This window comes from Gastrolobium bilobum, unplaced genomic scaffold (genome assembly GCF_033153095.1).
Source record: "Gastrolobium bilobum isolate Gb01-03AN ecotype WA unplaced genomic scaffold, APGP_CSIRO_Gbil_v1 utg1853, whole genome shotgun sequence".
Lineage (NCBI taxonomy): Eukaryota > Viridiplantae > Streptophyta > Magnoliopsida > Fabales > Fabaceae > Gastrolobium > Gastrolobium bilobum.
In genome coordinates this window covers 96,550-115,438 of record NW_026895364.1, presented here as the reverse complement: position 1 = coordinate 115,438, position 18,889 = coordinate 96,550, and the positions used below count along the sequence as shown (strand labels likewise).

The 18,889-nt window shown below is 34.4% G+C and overlaps 2 protein-coding genes and 1 non-coding gene across 3 annotated transcripts; 2 read left to right on the top strand and 1 right to left on the bottom strand.

Annotated features, from left to right (window-relative positions):
- The first annotated feature begins 984 nt into the window (after nt 1-984).
- LOC133307159 (LOB domain-containing protein 38-like) lies at nt 985-2,341 on the top strand. Its single transcript, XM_061507611.1, has 2 exons — nt 985-1,371; nt 1,477-2,341. The coding sequence occupies exons 1-2, from the start codon at nt 1,188-1,190 to the stop codon at nt 1,983-1,985; spliced, it is 693 nt and encodes a 230-aa protein (XP_061363595.1). The 5' UTR covers nt 985-1,187; the 3' UTR covers nt 1,986-2,341.
- A 14,034-nt stretch (nt 2,342-16,375) lies between these two features.
- On the bottom strand, nt 16,376-17,233 carry LOC133307202 (uncharacterized). Its single transcript, XM_061507670.1, has one exon. The coding sequence runs from the start codon at nt 17,231-17,233 to the stop codon at nt 16,376-16,378; it is 858 nt and encodes a 285-aa protein (XP_061363654.1).
- Nucleotides 17,234-18,418: 1,185 nt separating this feature from the next.
- Nucleotides 18,419-18,525, top strand: LOC133307237 (small nucleolar RNA R71). The gene has a single exon (XR_009751018.1). It is a non-coding gene; the product is annotated as a small nucleolar RNA R71 (small nucleolar RNA).
- The last annotated feature ends 364 nt before the right edge of the window (nt 18,526-18,889 follow it).

The following is an 18,889-nucleotide window of genomic DNA, read 5'->3' as shown; positions in this document are numbered from 1 at the left end:
ACTAAATTTAAGCAATAATTTCTCAAAAAGTATATGGACAAGTTGGAGCGAAATCCGAGTGCGCTCGAATGTCGCTTGAAAGTGATGGGAATAAAAGAAACCAAAATTATTTGTCTTTCATGTAATTTAAATGTCCCAATTGCTAGGCAAAACAATAGTTATTTGTTTCTTGATCCTACGCCAAGTTCTCAATCATTAGTGCCTTAAATTAAATACTATATCTTTTTAGGTATTCCACCAATTTTACAAGAAATTTTTATTAACAAGTTTTATTAGTATATTAGTTAATAAATAAAAAATAAATATAAAAATCAAAGGTATTTTACTATTTTTTATTAATATTTTAAATAAAAATATTATATTTAATTTAATTAATAACATTAATTAAATAATTACTTTATGATATTCATCCTTTCTTTTGGTGATTGCAGCCTTGCGTCGCGTCTGATGCTGAATTTTATTAATATTTCTTGAAAGTTGAAACTTATACAGCTGTGCACGCCAATGCCATGGTCAATGACTCAATGGTAATACCCACCATCTTACAAGCCCCATTTGGTAATTCCAACGTATATTAATTTTGTACAAAAATAAAAAAGACGAATAAAAAGAAAAAGAAAGAGACCCCACCACTAGTACGAAATTCAATGAATTTTATCCTGTTATATTACAATGATCAAACGAATACAACTGCAGAGAGAAAAAATATAAAAAGAAAAGACAGCCATCAAAATAAAAAGAATCCAACGGTTGAGGAACATCCATGCGCGGAAACACGGAGCCGCTCACGCCCAAGACCTTGGAATCTCACCCTTCCATACAAACATGAAGTAGCAGTGCCCGCAGAAACACACTCACGCTCCCTCACATATATCTTATATCCACTTTCGACACTAACCTAACCCAACCCAACCCAACCATAGTTAAACCAACCCAACCTCTCCCAACTCATATACTCTTCATTCCCTTTATTTATATCCAAGCTGCACCTCAATTTTCATTCTCTCATCCTCTCTGATTCGTGTCTCTGTTTACCCAAATTTCCATTATTCCTTGTTACCAAACAAAGCAACCTTAGTCTCTCTTTCCTCTTCCCTGTTATTCCTGTTCATGTGAGGGTGTAATTAAAACTTTAAAAAACACAACACGATTTAATTAATTTGAGGTTGTTATAACCAAAAAAAGGCATGAGTTGCAACGGTTGTCGAGTTCTTAGAAAGGGTTGCAGCGAATCATGTATTTTGCGCCCTTGTTTGCAATGGATCGAAAGCCCAGAAGCTCAAGGCCACGCAACCGTTTTCGTAGCCAAATTCTTTGGTCGTGCTGGCCTCATGTCCTTCATTTCTAATGTCCCCGAAACCCAAAGACCTTGTAATTTAATTCGTAGCCTAACTTCTCTCTCTCTCTATTTCTCGCTCCTTCCAGAATGTTCTGAACTAATGATTTTTTATTTTATTTTGCGTGCTGTATATGCAGCTTTGTTTCAGTCTCTGCTGTTCGAAGCGTGCGGAAGAACGGTGAATCCGGTGAACGGAGCCGTTGGACTTTTGTGGACCGGAAACTGGCACGTGTGCCAGGCGGCGGTGGAGACGGTGCTCCGCGGCGGCACGTTGAAGCACATGCCGGAGCTTATCGGTCTGGATTCTCCTGCTGCGGTCACCGACGAGGCGTCGGAGGTTGAAGTCGCCTGCACGGACATTTGGAGGATCCGAGATCCGAACCCGAATTTCCGGTTCACGAACTCGCGATCTAATAATAATAGTAATAAGGTCTCTGCCGGAGGAAAACGCAAGCGACCGGAGGAGTTGTCGAAGCTTCAGGCGGCGACCAATCTTGATCTCCGACTGACGCCGATTTTTTTGCAGAAAGTTTCGGAGAACCGCCGGCCGGGATCGCCGTCGATGACGTCGGAGGAATCCGTGACGACGACGGCGTGCTTGGAAAGCGGGATCGGAGACCGGAAAGTTCTCAACCTTTTCATTTGAGGACTCTTTCTCTTGCGTGTGTCTCTGAGGTTCATGTTTTTTGTGAATCAATTTAACGGGTCACGCACGTGTTGTCTCTTATGGTGTAATATTTCTCTATTTGGTTACTCATTTTGAAGAAAAGGGTTTTTTTTTTTTTCCTGGACTTAGAAGTCCAGCGAGTTTTTGTGAGTTACTACCGGCACAGGATTTCTCTACAGAGAGAGAAAGATGAGGGTTCGTCGGTGATCCTTTCTCCTTTTTGTTTTTGTGTTGTTTAATTTAGTTTCTTTTTTAATTTTACCCTTGCCAAAAATGAAACATGTAATGTAATCAATCCTGTGACCCTGCAACATGAATATTAAATAAAAATAATGACTGGATATTTCTTTTGTTTTTAATTGTTGTTTTCATTTTAATTACTACAATTTATGAATCTGAGAGTTTGTTGAATACTCAGTTGCTGTAATTTTGTAATTGTAAATAATAAATTGAAGGCTTTCAAAATAAAATGATGTGGTTGAAGTGGTGTTCCTTTCATATAAATTGATAAAATGATACGAAAATTTTTTTGGACTAATCTCAGAAATTGATTAATGATCAATCGGTTATTGTTATACCTTAGGTAAAATCAAATTAGAAATTGTTAATATGACCTTGATCGTAGACGTTCTATTTGAAGCTTTCACGAGGATTCAGCCATTCCGAACAATATTTGACTTGCATACATTACAGTAGTAGCTAGTAGGGTGAGAAGGAGCAGCTTATTGGAACACCGAACAACCTTTGTGTTTGTGGTATGCTATCAATTTCGGATAATTCCAGCTTCAGAACAGTGAAATTAATGAAATAAAACTCACATTTTACCTTAAATATATGATAGATAGCCTTGGATCCTCGTGTATGGAGGTATGTGGAGACAGTGAAGAAACTAGTTAGATAATTTGTCTGGGTAAATGACTAATAATAGTGGGAAGACAGGGACAGAAAGAGAGAGAATGAAGAAGCTAACAATAACGGGGTGACTTTTGGAGAATGCAAAGAGGCGTGTACATAGGAGGAGATGGAATCAACGAAAGGGGTTAGAGAATTTATAATTTAAATGTTTAATAATTTAAGGGCCTACAAATAAAAGCTCGTTTCGCCTCTTGCGTAGATGCATATCTCTCCTCCACCAGTAGACGAAGCCAAAGTATACGGCTAGCGTCAGCTTCCAGTTTTAGCTGTCTTCCTCGTGTTGTCTTATTCGTACTTGTCGACTGTACTAGACTACTAGTACCGTAGTAATATAAAAATTTCTTATGACATCACCTTTATATATTTAATTAAAATTTTTCTTTTTTAAAAGTCAATACATCTATTTTTTTTTTTTAAATTTCAAATGTAATTTTTAAAATTAAATATAAATATTTTTTATTTTAAATATTATTTTTCTATTTATATTTTTTTAAAAATATACTCAAATTACTTACGTATATTTATATTTTAAATATATATTTTTTTCCTACAAAGGCCATATCAGCCAAAAAAAAATTTCCATTTGTTTGTATTGTTATCTTGTAATAGTATTCTTACTCTTCTATATATTAAAATTTTTAGCACTATTTTATCTATATTTAAAAGGCGTATTTTAAATATGGTTTAAATTTTTAATTTTTTTATTCATTTAAAATTTAGTCTTTATAATTAATTTTTAAGTATCGATTCTTATATTTGTATAAAAACATATACAGTTAAGAAATAAGTTTTTATATTTTTTTATCCATTCATGTTTTAGTCTTTATGATTTTAACTCACTAAGATAAGCATATCTGTTTTCCACAAATGATTAATTTTTATAATTTACTTGTTATGATATTTATCTTTGATGAACTAGTGAAAGGTTTGTGTCAAATTATATACCTGACTTTGTGTCTTTAATTATACTTTTGTTCGAAGTAACTCTCTTCTAATATCAATAAACATTTTATCGTTAATAATATGAATAAAGATTTTGTAAACATGTTTCTATAGCTTCTCATAGAGTCACAAATCTCAAACACAATTAAACCCGAGTAAAAAAATTATAACATTATAAAAACTTCATGATATTAATTATCATTTTTTATTATAGTGAGTAAAAAACTTTAACAAGTTGAATGTTAAATTTATTATAAATTGATAACAGTGTAAAAAGTTGAGCATCTAATTTAAATTTTCATTTTTAACCTTTCTTCTCCACTATAAACTTTGAATCGATATCTTCCACTCACGCTTGCTTTGGTTTTCACCTCCTAGTCCTAAGGGAAGCGAGTGGGAGCCACTTCATCGTCACAAAGCCAAAATCATTACAATATTTTTTTTGGGATATTGGGTAGAAAATGCGGAGAAAAGAAAGTAAAACAAAACCCATTTGTGGGTTGAGTTGAATGGAAAGGAAGAACGCAACGCAAGTGCACAAGATTGGCTTGGCTTTTCTTTTCTTTTCTTTTTACTCCTGCGATGCTGCGTCTCGCCGCATTTGCCATGTAACCCACGGAACCATCCACAATGTGGTTCCCACATACACCTCAGCTTCCACTACTTGCTCAAACGTCTCTGATACTCTCACCTTAAGTTTCAGCCACTCTATATGCACCTGGTTTCCTCCTTCGTTGGAATTAATTGGTCTCTAATATGGCCCACCACTAGTTAACATTTTTTTAAACAAAAATAACATCTTGGTCCCCACCACATAATTCAGAGGATTCTTTCCTAATGTTTTCAATTTCATTGATAATTTCACTTGAAGTACATGTGAATTATCCACAAGCAATGATGGATTAACTTTACATGTAAAGAGTATAATAATACTTCATATGAGACCATAAAAATTATACTCAAGACCGTTAAATTATGGGGTAATAGTAGGGGAATAAAAATTTAATTGTGTTATTATAATAATTCCGGTATGATCGATGAAGAGAAAAATTAAAATGAGATAAAATAATAAATGTAGCTCTTTAGTTCACATAATATTTATATAATTTTTAACTATGAAATTATATGATTTATCTTATACAATAAAATAAGAAAGAAAATATTTATCCTTTCAAAGTACATAATATTATGTTATTTTAACTAAAATTACTGTATTTTATGATGAAAGAGACACTTACACAATAAAAGATCATAATAGGAGAAAGTGAGAAGTTATTGATAAATTTTTATTTAATTGAAATATTAAATAAAACTCCACCATTTTAGTTAAAATGACATAATACTATATCATTTAAAAGTACAAATAATTTTCCTATAAAATAACTATAATTAAAAGTCTACACCTATTTAACCATATATTTATACCAAGACCCGAAAGTACCTTATAATTTTCTCAATATTTCTCACCTAACCAGATTTTTTGTTTTTTTGTTTCTAAGGTTGTCCACTCTCTCTCTCTCACACTAACTATTCTTTCATTCCTACACAAAGAGGATATAGCCAACAAGAAAACCCACTTCACAATTTTTCACTTATTCATTTATCTCTTATCTTATTCTGATTTCACACTTTCACAAAATCTTTCACATAACAAAATAAAAGAAAAAATATAACTCAGACAGATTCTGATTTTGTTAATTTTAATTTTATTTTATAAAAAGCAACAAGGCATCTACAATAGAAAAATAAATCTGTGCTTTGAGAAAACGATTTCAGGGTATTAAATTGGTCCATTTCATGCTTTTACTTTGTTAGGAAGGTTATTAGCAAACTTTTCGTCTAGACTGAAGTTGGAGGTTAAGGCATTATTGCTCGATGATTATAACCAATGCAACACGACCTCATGGACTAGGTTTATTTGAACGGCAGTGGAATGTAACAACCTTGAAGACCCACATTTATATATTTATCTCATCCATTTATCTCTTATCTTATTTTTGTTAATTTGAATTTATATATTTATCTCATCTTTGTTCATTTGAAGCAAACATTATCATGATTTTATACCCTGTTCAATAGTATTTTAAAACTCGGATAGATCCGGGTTTCGGTGACCCGGTGAGGGAACTGATTCGGGTGACTATTTGGACTAGTCATGCACTTAACTTGGTTTAGACCCGTTGATCCGGCTGAGTTTCGATGACTCGGTGAGTTAAATGAAACCCGGTTGACCCTTCTTTTTGAAAAACTAACCCATTTTTTTTTTAAGTTTGCTTCTTATTTAAACAAAAGAGGTGGGGGAATCTTAAACAAACTGGACCTGGATCATGAATCAGAAACTGAAGGAAGATCCTAAAAATAATTTGATTTTTCAACTTAAAAAATTAAAAAAGAAACAACGCTCTAGTTGGGACTATGTATAATAGCCAACTTTTTATCCCTCCGCAGATGTGCATACATTATTTTCTTCCTATTAATATATTCTGTAATTAAAAGAATCTAAATTTTATAAAAGCATTTGGATAATTGGTATTATTATTTTCATCGGTTATGCCTTTATATTTATAAAGGAATATTTATAGTGCAGTAATTTTTTATCTGACATTTGCTCTATATCGTCTCAAAATACATAAAATCCTGAAGATGATGATCTATTCTATCTCACTTTTTAACCAGCTTGTTATGGTCGTTGATATTCGCGAAATCCACTTTTAACATTGATTCACAAATTTCTTATACTTCCTTGACAGGTTTGGACTCACAAGAGATAATGGAATGCGCCAATTTATGCATTCCAATTAGCTGTATGAGAATTTGATTAAAAAATTGAAAATTATATAAACTGTCAAGATAAAAAAATATAATGTTGCCACTTTCTGTTGTATATAGAGATAATATTCTTCTTTCACTTATAGCATTTATTACCACTCACTTTTTTCATATTATTATAAATAATATTTTAATATGTGAATAGTATATCCGGTAGAACCAATGACTCAATACCTCGACCGAATCGATAATCGATGTGAATTTTAAAACACCGCTTTTCAATAGTCCTCGTCCATCAAAATGAAGAAAGAAAAAATCATTAAAGTCTCTTTCCCAATATCTTAATCTTCTATCCCAAAATCCTCTCTATCTACCATTATAACTTTGTTGAGAAATCAATACCACATAAATTAATTTAATAGGTTATGATCTTCCAACTTTAGTTCAATAACTATGATGTCAAACGTAATATGGAATATAATTTTTCACCATTAATTTAGGAATTATGTCATATGATCAATTCCAATAACAATAAATGTTCCATCAATAACCTTCTTTAATTGCTTTGTCATGCATGGATGGGTAATATAAGCATACAGATAAGGATTCAAATTCGTTTTTGTTTGAAATCTATTAAATGTGAAATAAATTTTTTTGCCTATACACAAGTCTTTATGCATCAAGGTTAACACCCACAGTTGTTAGTAGGGGTGTTCGCGGTATGGATTGGATCGGTTTTGGAAGCAAAACTCATCCGATCCAATCTTTTCGGTTTGATCATATAATCATACATTCGGTTTAGATTTTTTTTTCAAATCTGATCCAATCCAATTTTTTTCGGTTTGGATTGAATCGGTTTTCGGTTTTTTGAATATCCTAAAATTAGTTTCATGATTAGTGTGCAAATAACATCTTTTGTATATATTGGCTTTGTAAATTTTTTTTTTTTGAAATACAAATATATCAGTAAACAATACTATAGTTGATGAGAGGTGACTAAGTTTTTTTTTGGTTTAATTGATGAGTTAATGAGTCTTGGATTTAGAAATTTTTGCGCTATGGTTGGGGAAATGACCAAGTAGGTAGAGGAGAATTAATATATTGGATCGGTTTTCATCAACCCATCCGAAAACCGATCCAATCCAATTAAAATTTGTGGTTTTTTTTCGATTTTCGGTTTTTCGGTTTTCGATTTATTCGGTTATCGGTTTTTCGGTTCGGTTTTCGCGGTTTAAATCGGTTTGGATCGGTTGATGAACACCCCTAGTTGTTAGGTTTTAGTGTTCTGAATCAATGTTATTAAACTCGGCCCGATTATTGACTCGGTCGAGGTACTGGGTCATCGGGTCACTGGTTCAACCAGTGGGTCACTGGTTCAACCAGTGGGTCACTGGTTCAACCGCATGACCCGGTAAGTATATGTAAATCTATAATTTATATTAAAAAACTATAAATATACTTAAATACTTGTAAGAAATATACCAATTTCAAATATTTTAATATGAAAATAATAAATTACACATCATTGTCCAACAAAAGATCAATCAAACATATAATATTTGTGATACTAGTGTTTCAGGTTTAGTAAACGACATCTCTAACTATAAATCAAATCAAAATTCCCTGCATATTGCATAATCAAGATAATATTATCGTTATAGGTACATAATCTATGAAAGTTAATAAGCTACAAATCACTCAAATATTTCAAAAGAAAACAAATCATTTGTGTTTGAGAGTAAAAAAAAGAAGATATTAATTTATGAAAATAAATTAGATTTTTTTTATAGACCGGGATGGGTCACCAGTTGAACCGATTGGGTCACCGATTTTTACGAAAACCGATCAGGTTGCACCGGGTCACACCGATTCTGTAACATGGTCAATCCAATATGAAAACCGAACCGATTACATGACCGGTTCACCGGTTTCTATGTCGACCCGGCCAGATCAGTCCGATTTTTATAACATTGTTCTGAATAAGTCATTCCCCAAAAACTGATTTCAAAAACATAAATCATAATATACAAAATTCTTAAGGTAAAACCAATCAGGGACATATCGAAATTTCATAATTAATTCTTCAATACATTACAATTTTCTCAAGTTTCAAACATAAAATTATAAACAATTCACAAAATCTATAATATCTTTCCATAACATTTCTTAATATTATCTAAACCAATATATTTATGAAATAACATTATAATCAATATAAATGCTATAAAAACCATTAAACAAAACAAGCCACCTAACTCTGTTTTATGCCTTGTTCCTTAAAAAAAGTAATAAAAAAAATTACAACTTTTCATTCATAAAGCCAACATAAAAAATTGAAAATAAAAATATTTATAATAAAGTTTGGATGTGGTATAATGTCACTATTTACACACCTAAGTATTGGGGGAAAGTAGAAGTCAGGATTATCAATTGGTGTTTCACTTTTTCTTTTGTTATATCGATCATAATTATTTCTTTGAGGCGAGTCGGTCTCCCGGATATCCCCACAAGTTTCAACTATTTGAGTCAGCTATGAGACTGATCCCGAGTCGAGACTTAGTCACAGTTAAAGCTCTTCATCTCTCCCCAAATATGTATTTGATAGGAATAGAACCCATATTCTTATTAGGGATGTGGCTTCCATACTCGGGGGGTGAATTCAGTATTACAAAATTTTTGTAAAAACCCCCTTCTCATTTCTAAATTATCATTCCAAACAAACTTTGATATATGAAAATCTAACTAATACATTCAAATAATTCATAGCATATAATATATCATAATTATAGAACCTATGCTTACACGTACTAGATATCAAAGAGGCAATTAAAGTGTTGGAAATAAAGAGGGGAATTGCAAACACAATATATTCTGGTTCAGTCACCACCACTTGTGACTTACGTCGAGACTGAAGCCGCTCAATCAAATCTCACTAATGGTCAAACTTCTCGGGTGCTTGACAAATCGCTGCAATCTTCCAAGATTTCGGATTCTTGGATACCTTATAACCTCAAAGTTTACAAGTACTTGGAAACCTTACAATTCTCTCCAAATATACTTAGGTATTTGGCTACTTCTCAAACAATACAACCCTTTCAACTCAAAAATACAAGAAGGAAGTGTTTGAAAATAAATATACACTCTACAAGTACATATATACAACTTAAAGAACTATGAGTATATGAATTTTGATAATATGAGCTCAAATATACCTCGTATTTACAATTCTCTCCCCGCCTACTCGGTGTTTCACTTTGAATATATGTTTATTTACTCGACACTTTCTTTCAATCTTCTAGTGTGCCCTCATCTCTCTATTTCTCTCGCTCTCACCATTTGCTTCTCACTCTATCCAATTTTTTGTCCTCCAACTTCTACTAAAACCCACCTATTTATATACATTCTTCCTCTAAACAAGAAGTTTGATATTACTACCATCTTTAGACTATTTTTTCCTTATTATTGCTATTATAGCTAATCATGTATTTTGGTATTTTTCAATAATATTTTTTATTATTACTTATATAATTAATCACCTTGTTATCACCATTTGGTATTTTATAATGATGTTGCCTCAATATTATTTTCATAACTAGTTGCCTTGTCATCATAATTTGTTGTTTTTCAATCACGTTGCTTCATTTTAGACTCTTTTTCTTTCATAATTATTTTTACAACTTATCACGCTATTACTATTATTTGGTATTTTTTCAATTATATTCTATCACTTAATTACATAATTAAAAGAAGAGATTATATTATTTCATGATATTATAAACATCATTCCTAGTCGCAGCAAATTTTTGTTTCTTTCTTTGTTATTAGGGTTTAGTGTGTCTCATTTAAAAGGACACAAGTTGTGTGCTTTTAGTGATTTACACAGAGTACGACCGGTCGTACTCTGTGTAATTCTGAAAAATTACTTTTTTTCACTTTACACGTCAGCGATGTGACTGGGGAGAGAAAAAAAAAAACTTTTCAGTTTTACACAAAGTACAACAGGTCGTATTTTGTGTAAAACACCTAAAATGACACAAGCTTGTGTCATTCAAAAGGATACTTCTTTTTCCCTTGTTATTATTATTCTTTCATGGATGTTATAACCCCATCTCCAAGTTTCATTCTAAAGATGGTCTATAGCAGCGGAGCCAGACTCCAATTTGAGCTCGGGCCAAAAAATGTGTATTTTTTTTTTATTTTAGTTAGTTCATATCATAATATATTTAAATTATATTAAATATAAAACATCTGAGCAAGCAGCACTAAGAAGAGTTATAATTTTATTAAATATTTTTTAATTTTACGAAAAATAATTTTTTTTATACATGTGAAAATTAGACACATAATCTAATACAACTTACTCAATTTTTTCACAAAAAATATTTTAAGTTTTAGATAACGTCAAATTACAGATTGTAGCCCGGGCCAGTTTATAATTTTAATACGATCAAATTATAATTAATTATATAATTATATATAATAAATACATTTTGTTAAAATTTAACCCAAATTAAAGCCACACCCATAATATACCTGGCTACGCCACTGGTCAAAAGTCATCCATAACACGGGATAAGGAACGATGATCCTTTTTTTTAAGGGAAAAATGTTTATCTTTTTAAATGACACAAATTATATTTTTTTACTCTCACAAATTGGTGGAATCCACACCTTTATTTTTTTGTCAACTCTCTTCTCTTTTATCTATTTCTTTCTCTCTCTTAAAATAACACAACTTTATATTCTTTAAAATGAGACACTTTATGTTATAAAAAAAAAAAAATGAGACACTTTTTCCTTTCTTAATGTTTGGATTTATATGTTACTGCAAGTTGTGAAACAAGTCGCCACTTTGGGTCTACCTGAAAGGGATTGCGTGGATGACGTTGCCCCACTTTAATTTGCTTCTCACGTTGACCTTTTTGAGATTCCTTTTTATGCGTAATATCAGCACATTCATCAATCATTAAATTAAATTGTTCTTGTTTTATTGCACACGTCATTGCATTAACCTTGGACAGCATTATCTATACATCCGTAAAAAATTAAAAGCGTAATATTTTTCTCTTTTCATACGACATAACTAATTTTCTTACAGACACATAAAAGTGGATTGTTGCTACTTATGGCAAGTGCACCGATCGTACAAGTAATATAATGATTAAGTAAGAGATCGTTCCCACGAAGATTACGGTTCAAGCACCAATTCACTATCACAACTTAAGTTGGACAATCAAAGTTATATTTGGAACAGAATTTTAGATTTGGAATTTAAAACATTAAACGCAAGAATTAATATAAAAATTTAAAGATGTGATTTACTCTAACGAATCAAGAATAAAAGCAAGAAATTAAAGATGAGATTAACTAATTTAAAAGAACGTAGCTAGGGTGTCGATTTCCTTTAATCTCTTTATTACGTTTGAATTCCTTCTTAATGTTAATCGTCCTTAATATCAATCTAATCAATTTTTTCGCATGTAATTAGGGCTCAATCCCTTGTTACCCTAAACCTTCACGATCTTGGAAGAACCCTAGTTTCCCGGTTATTCCCCAAGAACATAAGCATTAAGTTCAAGAATCTTAAAGATTACGCAAACCCTATGTCTATCCCTAGAATCATAACGTTTACGATGAAATTATCATATATGGATCACACACCAACATCCCTATTGTCATGCATTTACCGATGATCATTATATAAGATTCAACCCTATATAAAGCATTAAAAACAGATAACTTCATTCATGATATAAAGGAAAATTAACAGACGAATTGTTCAAAGCATAATAAATCGACTAAAATCCATCTAACCCTAACTACTTAAAGAACTAGCCAGACATAGCAAAATCAAGAACAAAAGACAATATAAAAGCTCCCCCAAACTCCATAGGTGATTGGTGAATCTTCAATATCTCCAGTGAAAACTTGACGTTGATCCGTCTCCGCCGCTCACGAACATGAATCTGATGTTTCTCCGCGTTCCTTCAGCCTCCAAGCACGCAGAATTGTTTTGTAATATGAAAGTTAATTAATTCTGGTCCTCAATGGTGCTTTTATTGACCAAGAGTTCGTATCCTAGTAGAAAACTCGAATGGGCCTAAGTTGGATCTTTTGGGGCGCTTAAGCTTGCTTCGCGCGCTTAAGCCCCCTAGGACGGTGATTTCAGATTCGCGTTGCGCGCTTAAGCGCGCTGGAGGGAGCTGAAGCGCGCTCCTCGACTTGAAATTTTCTTCTTGGTCCGCGCTTAAGCCCTGTGTTGGGGGCTTAAGCGCCCAGAGGCAGTGGCAAATGCGTTTTTAGGGAGCTTAAGCTTCGAAATGGGGGCTTAAGCTCCCTCTGCTAACAACTAGATAATATCTTCAATCTTCTTGTTTCCACCTTGATCCATCATCTTTTCTGATTTGATTTCCCTTAATTCAAAATCTTCATATTTGAATCTCTTTGTCATCAAATCCCTTAAAAATAGCAAATATTATTCATTTAATTAATTATTCATAAAATTCATGATTATCATATTAAAACCCTAGTTTTTGACTTGTTCAACCTAATAATTTATATTAATTTAGTCCATAAAACAAGATAAACTCAAGATTTATCAAACAATTCCCAGATTTGAACATTGTTGTCCTCAGCAATTAATTAGAATAAAACTATGGGAAAGTTTGGAGATGGCTAGGCATGCTCAATGAATAACAGACAAGAAACTGACCAATAATGAGATACCAAAGTATTCAAGTTTAATAGCAATGATACATTAAGTTCAAGCATACATTCACTAGTCATAAAATCATAACATAAGTTCTCAAAATAAAGAGTAGTTTAATTTTGATTCATAACACCCTCTCACTGGATTTTTATTTATTCACTCACACTCAATGTTTAAGGGTATGTGTTTCACTCTTACTTCACTGAGTTAACATTACCATAAGCTTGTTTATATTCTCACTCTCCACAGTCTTACTGGTATACAAAGTCAATCAAGAGGTCTTTGTTAAGGTTGTAACGTGGCTTAGGTAGAAGGAAAGAATCATCTAGGTTTTCTCTTATTTTTCTCCTCTTTTCTTCTTCCACTTATTCATAAAATATGAGTCTTTTATTTCTTTTCCTTTTCTTGTTTTTCTTTTCCATTTTTGTACAGATAAACAGTTCAACCTTTTTCTTTTTCTTTTCTTTTCCACCACTTTTTGTCTTTTTCCTCTTTTCACCTTTTCTTCCATACACTAGAGTTTTATTTTCTCTTTATACAAACTGGCACTTTTGTACGCTGACAATCTGAATTCGTCTAACTCATCCAGTTGTAACAACCTCTTTTCACTTGCCGCTTTTGTATCAAAGTTTAAGAATTTGACAGCCCACAAAGCCTTGTGTTCCATCTCCACCGGTAGGTGACATGCTTTTCTGAACAACATTTGAAACGGTGACATTCCTATCGGTGTCTTGAACGCTGTTCGGTATGCCCATAGTGCATCATCTAGCTTGCGAGCCCAATCTTTCCGGGAGCTTCCCACTGTTTTCTCAAGGATACGCTTCAGTTCCCGGTTTGATATTTCCACTTGCCCACTGGTTTGTGGATGATATGGTGTGGCAATGCGGTGTCTAACGCTGTATTTTGCGAGCACATATTCAACTTGTCTGTTGCAGAAATGTGTGCCTCCGTCACTGATCATTGCTCTTGGTACTCCATACCTCACGGAGATGTTTTTCTTGAAGAAGTTGATCATGACTCTAGAATCATTGGTAGGCAAAGCAACTGCTTCAACCTATTTAGAGACGTAATCTACCGCCACCAAGATATATTTATTGTCGTATGAAGTGGGGAAAGGCCCCATGAAGTCAATGCCCTAAACGTCGAAGATTTCTACTTCCATGATGTTGTTCAGTGGCATTTCATGTCTCCTTGATATGTTCCCCGTTCTTTGGCAGCGGTCACAAGATTCCACGAATTTTCTGGCATCTTTATATAAAGTGGGCCAATAGAACCCACTCATAAGAACTTTTGCAGCCGTCCTTTCTCCTGCGAAGTGGCCTCCGTAGTCTGAATCGTGACAGTGCCATAGAACATCTTTCATCTCTTCTTCAGGGTTGCATCTTCTAATGACTCCATCAGAACATGTGTAGAATAAGAATGGTTCATCCCAGAAGTATCTTTTCACATCACGCAGAAACGTTTTCCGTTGTTGCCATGAAAACTCCTTAGGAATTGTCCCAGCCGCTTTGAAATTTGCAAAGTCTGCAAACCATGGTGGAGTGTCCACTGCAAGAGCTTGCTCATTCAAAAACCATGGCAGTGTGCTGACTGAGAGGACTTGTTCATCTGGAAACTCATCTCTGATTATCAATTCCGAACTGTCTTGAAGTTCTTTCTCTTGAGGTCTAGAGAGATGATTAGCTACCCGGTTCTCTACTCCCTTTTTGTCTCTGATTTCTATCTCAAATTCCTGAAGTAGAAGCATCCACCTAAGTAGTCTTGGCTTAGCATCCTGTTTAGTCAATAAGTATTTCAAGGCAGCATGATCAGTATATACAATAACTTTAGATCCTAGCAAATAGATTCTAAATTTATCAAAAGCATATATAACAGCTAGCAATTCTTTTTCAGTAGTAGTGTAATTCATTTGTGCTTCATTCAGAATCTTACTAGCATAATATATAACATGCAATAGTTTATCTTTTCTTTGACCTAAAACTGCACCTATAGCATAATCACTAGCATCACACATCAATTCAAAAGGTAATTCAAAATTAGGTGAAGTGATAATAGGTGCGGTAGTCAATTTTTCTTTCAAGAGATTAAAAGAAATCAAACAATCATTGTCAAAGTTGAACTCTTCTTCTTTGGCCAATAATTTGCAGAGTGGCTTGGCTATCTTTGAGAAATCTATGATGAAGCGCCGATAGAAACCTGCATGTCCAAGAAAACTACGCACATTAGAGGGAGGGGGAAGTCTTTCTATAAGTGAGAACTTTGCTCTATCAATTTCAATCCCCTTTTCAGAGATCTTATGGCCTAAGATTATTCCATCTCTTACCATAAAGTGGCATTTTTCCCAGTTGAGTACTAAATTACTCTCTTGGCATCTCTGCAAAACACAAGCTAAGTTAGTTAAGCAAACATCAAAAGATGAACCGAAGATAGAAAAATCATCCATAAATATTTCAATAAAATTTTCAATCATATCAGAGAATATGGATAGCATACACCTTTGAAATGTGGCGGGTGCATTGCATAACCCGAAGGGTATATGTCTGTAAGCAAACACACCATAAGGACAGGTGAAAGCTGTCTTCTCTTGATCTTCTAGAGCAACCGCTATTTGAATATATCCGGAATAGCCGTCAAGGAAACAATAAAATGAATGTCCCGCTAGTCTCTCCAACATTTGATTTAAGAATGTTAGAGGAAAATGATCTTTCCTTGTAGCGACATTTAGTCTCCTGTAGTCGACGCACATTCTCGAGTCGGTAATAGTTCTTGTAGGAATCAACTCAATGTTTTCATTACGTACCACTGTGATCCCACATTTCTTTGGAACTGTTTGTACCGGACTCACCCATGCACTATCAGAAATTGGATAGATCATACCAGCATCCAAGAGCTTCACGACTTCTTTTCTCATAACTTCTTTCATAGTTGGATTCAATCTTCTCTGTGGTTATCTGACTGGTTTCACATCATTCTCCACCAATATTTTATGAGTGCAAAAAGATGGGTTTATTCCTTTCAAGTCTGTAATAGACCATCATATAGCTGTTTTGTGCTCTTTCAACACTTTCAGTAATTTTTCTTCTTCGGCGGTTGATAAATTTACATTGATAATCACCGGGTATGTCTTGCTTTCTCCGAGAAATGCATATTTCAAAGTAGGAGGAAGCTCTTTCAATTCAACCTTTGGTGCTCCTTTAGTAATATCATCAACCTTCATTTCTAGCTTTTCAACCTCTTGTTCTCCTTCTGTTGCTTCAGTTGCATTTTTCAATAGATCTTCTTCTAATGACTCCAATTCCATTAGTGGTTGGAGTATTTCATCAACTGTATCTAACACTGCATCATTGATTATATCAACCTTGAAGCAATCTCCTCTGTCGGAAGGATGTTTCATAGACTCAAGAACATCAATCGTTACAGTTTCATCATTAACCCGCAACATCAGCTTGCCTTGCTCCACATCAATCATAGCCCTTGCAGTGGCTAAAAAGGGTCTTCCCAAAAGTAAGGGGATTTCAGCATCCTCTTGCATGTCTAAGATGACAAAGTCTGCAGGGAATATGAATTTATCAATCTTCACCAAGACATCTTCAATAACTCCATCTGGCCTTCTGGTAGATCTGTCTACTAACTGTAGTGAAACTTTAGTCGGCTTCAATTCATGAGTACCCAGAGCCTTGCAAATGGATAACGACATAAGATTAATACTAGCTCCCAAGTCACATAACGCCTTTCCCACATCAATGTTGCCAATTTCTATGGGAATGCTGAAACTTCCAGGATCCTGGAGTTTTGGAGGAAACTTTTTCTGAATTATAGCACTGCACTCTTCTGTCAAAGTCACGGTCACACACTCTTTCAGTTTACGCTTCCTTGATAGAAGATCTTTCATGAACTTTGCGTAATTTGGCACGTTCTCCAAGGCTTCAGCAAATGGAATAGTGATTTGTAGCTTCTTGAAGATGTCAAGGAACTTGGAATACTGCTGCTTTTGATTTCCTCTCTGTACCTCTGCGGATATGGAATCTTTGCATAAGGTGAGAGCTCCAACGACTTTTCTTGTCTTTCTTGAGCTTTCTTTTTCTCCCATTTGAACTCTTTCTTTTCAGGAACAGTTTTCTCTGCAACAGGTTCCTTGTCAACTTCCTTTTCTTTTTCTTCTTCAATTCTAGGTTCATCAACTTTCCTTTTTTCTACTGAAGGCTTTATCACAGGTTCAATTATTATCTCACTTCTAGTGGTAATGGCCTTGCAGTGTGCGTTTGGGTTAACGTCTGTGTTACTTGGAAAGGTGCCTTGAGCTCTCTCATTGAACTGCCTTGACAATTGACCGATCTGTGTTTCAAGATTCCAGATAGAGGTTTCTTGATTTCGGAATGAGGCCCTGGTCTCTTGCATAAAGGCTGAAGTGTCTTCTCTGAAAGCATTGGTACTTTGAACGTAGTCTGATGTGGTCTTGGATAGTTGTGCAAAGGCCTTCTCCCATTCTGATTGTTGTGGAGGTTGCTGTTGAACTTGCATAGGGGGGTCCAGTTGATGGTTCGAACTATAACTAAATCCTGGGTGTTGATTTTGATTCTTATTTCTCCACCCTTGATTCTGGTTATTGCCGTATTGGTTCCTCCCCGAATTATATGGAGCTTTTTGATCATGCCAAATTCCTTTAACATCCACAGTTTCGGGTGCCCTGCAGTCGTCAGTAGCATGAGCACCTGCACAAATATCACAAATGATAGAAGGAGTATTAACAGAAGCTACTGGAGTATTAACAGAAGAAACTTGAAATTCAGATAACTGCTTTGCAAGAGCATCTAGTTGTTGTTGCTGTTTCTTATTGGATTGTAAAATCTGCTCATTCTGAGATAAGATGGCATCATAGCCTTCCAGCTTCATAATCCCCGCTCTCCTTTGTGATACTGGAGCATTATCAAACTCTTGAGATGCTAGAGATTCTAGCAATTCCCAAGCTTCTTCCGGAGTTTTCGTTTTCAGTGATCCTCCTGCTGCGGTGTTCACTAAGGTCCTGGTGTTTGGCGTCATTCCTTGAAAGAAAATTCTCGCTTTATCCCAATCTTCAATGCCATGCTGTGGACATTTCCTGAATAGTCCTTTGAATCTTTCCCACGCTTCATATAAAGACTCACTTTCCTTTTGTTCAAAAGAAGTGATATCCGCCTTGAGCTTCACCAATTTCAAAGATGAGAAAAATCTGGCCAAGAATTTTGTAGCCAAGTCATCCCAGCAGATGATACTTCCTTCAGGTAGTGAATGCAGCCAAGCCTTTGCTTCGTCCTTCAGTGAGCATGGAAACAGTCTAAGCAAGATGGAGTCCGGTGAGACTCCGTTCATTTTTAGCATGTCATAGTAAAACAGGAAGTCTTCCAGATGACTGTAGGGGTCTTCCGTGCTTCCTCCGAAAAATTGATCCTTCTGAATTAATTGTAACAGTGCCGGCTTGAGTTCAAAGTTGTTAGCTTCCACCTGTGGTCTAACAATGCTCGCTGTCTGTGGAACTCTAGCGAGAGTCATATAATCTCCCAATGTTCTT

What these genes read in the sequence shown, in the direction of transcription:
- LOC133307202 (XM_061507670.1), bottom strand. Translation starts at nt 17,233, where the DNA reads ATGAAAGATCTTCTATCAAGGAAGCGTAAACTGAAAGAGTGTGTGACC.
- LOC133307159 (XM_061507611.1), top strand. Translation starts at nt 1,188, where the DNA reads ATGAGTTGCAACGGTTGTCGAGTTCTTAGAAAGGGTTGCAGCGAATCA. An exon ending in CCCCGAAACCCAAAGACCTT is followed by an intron (nt 1,372 to 1,476) that starts GTAATTTAATTC and finishes CTGTATATGCAG; the next exon opens with CTTTGTTTCAGTCTCTGCTG.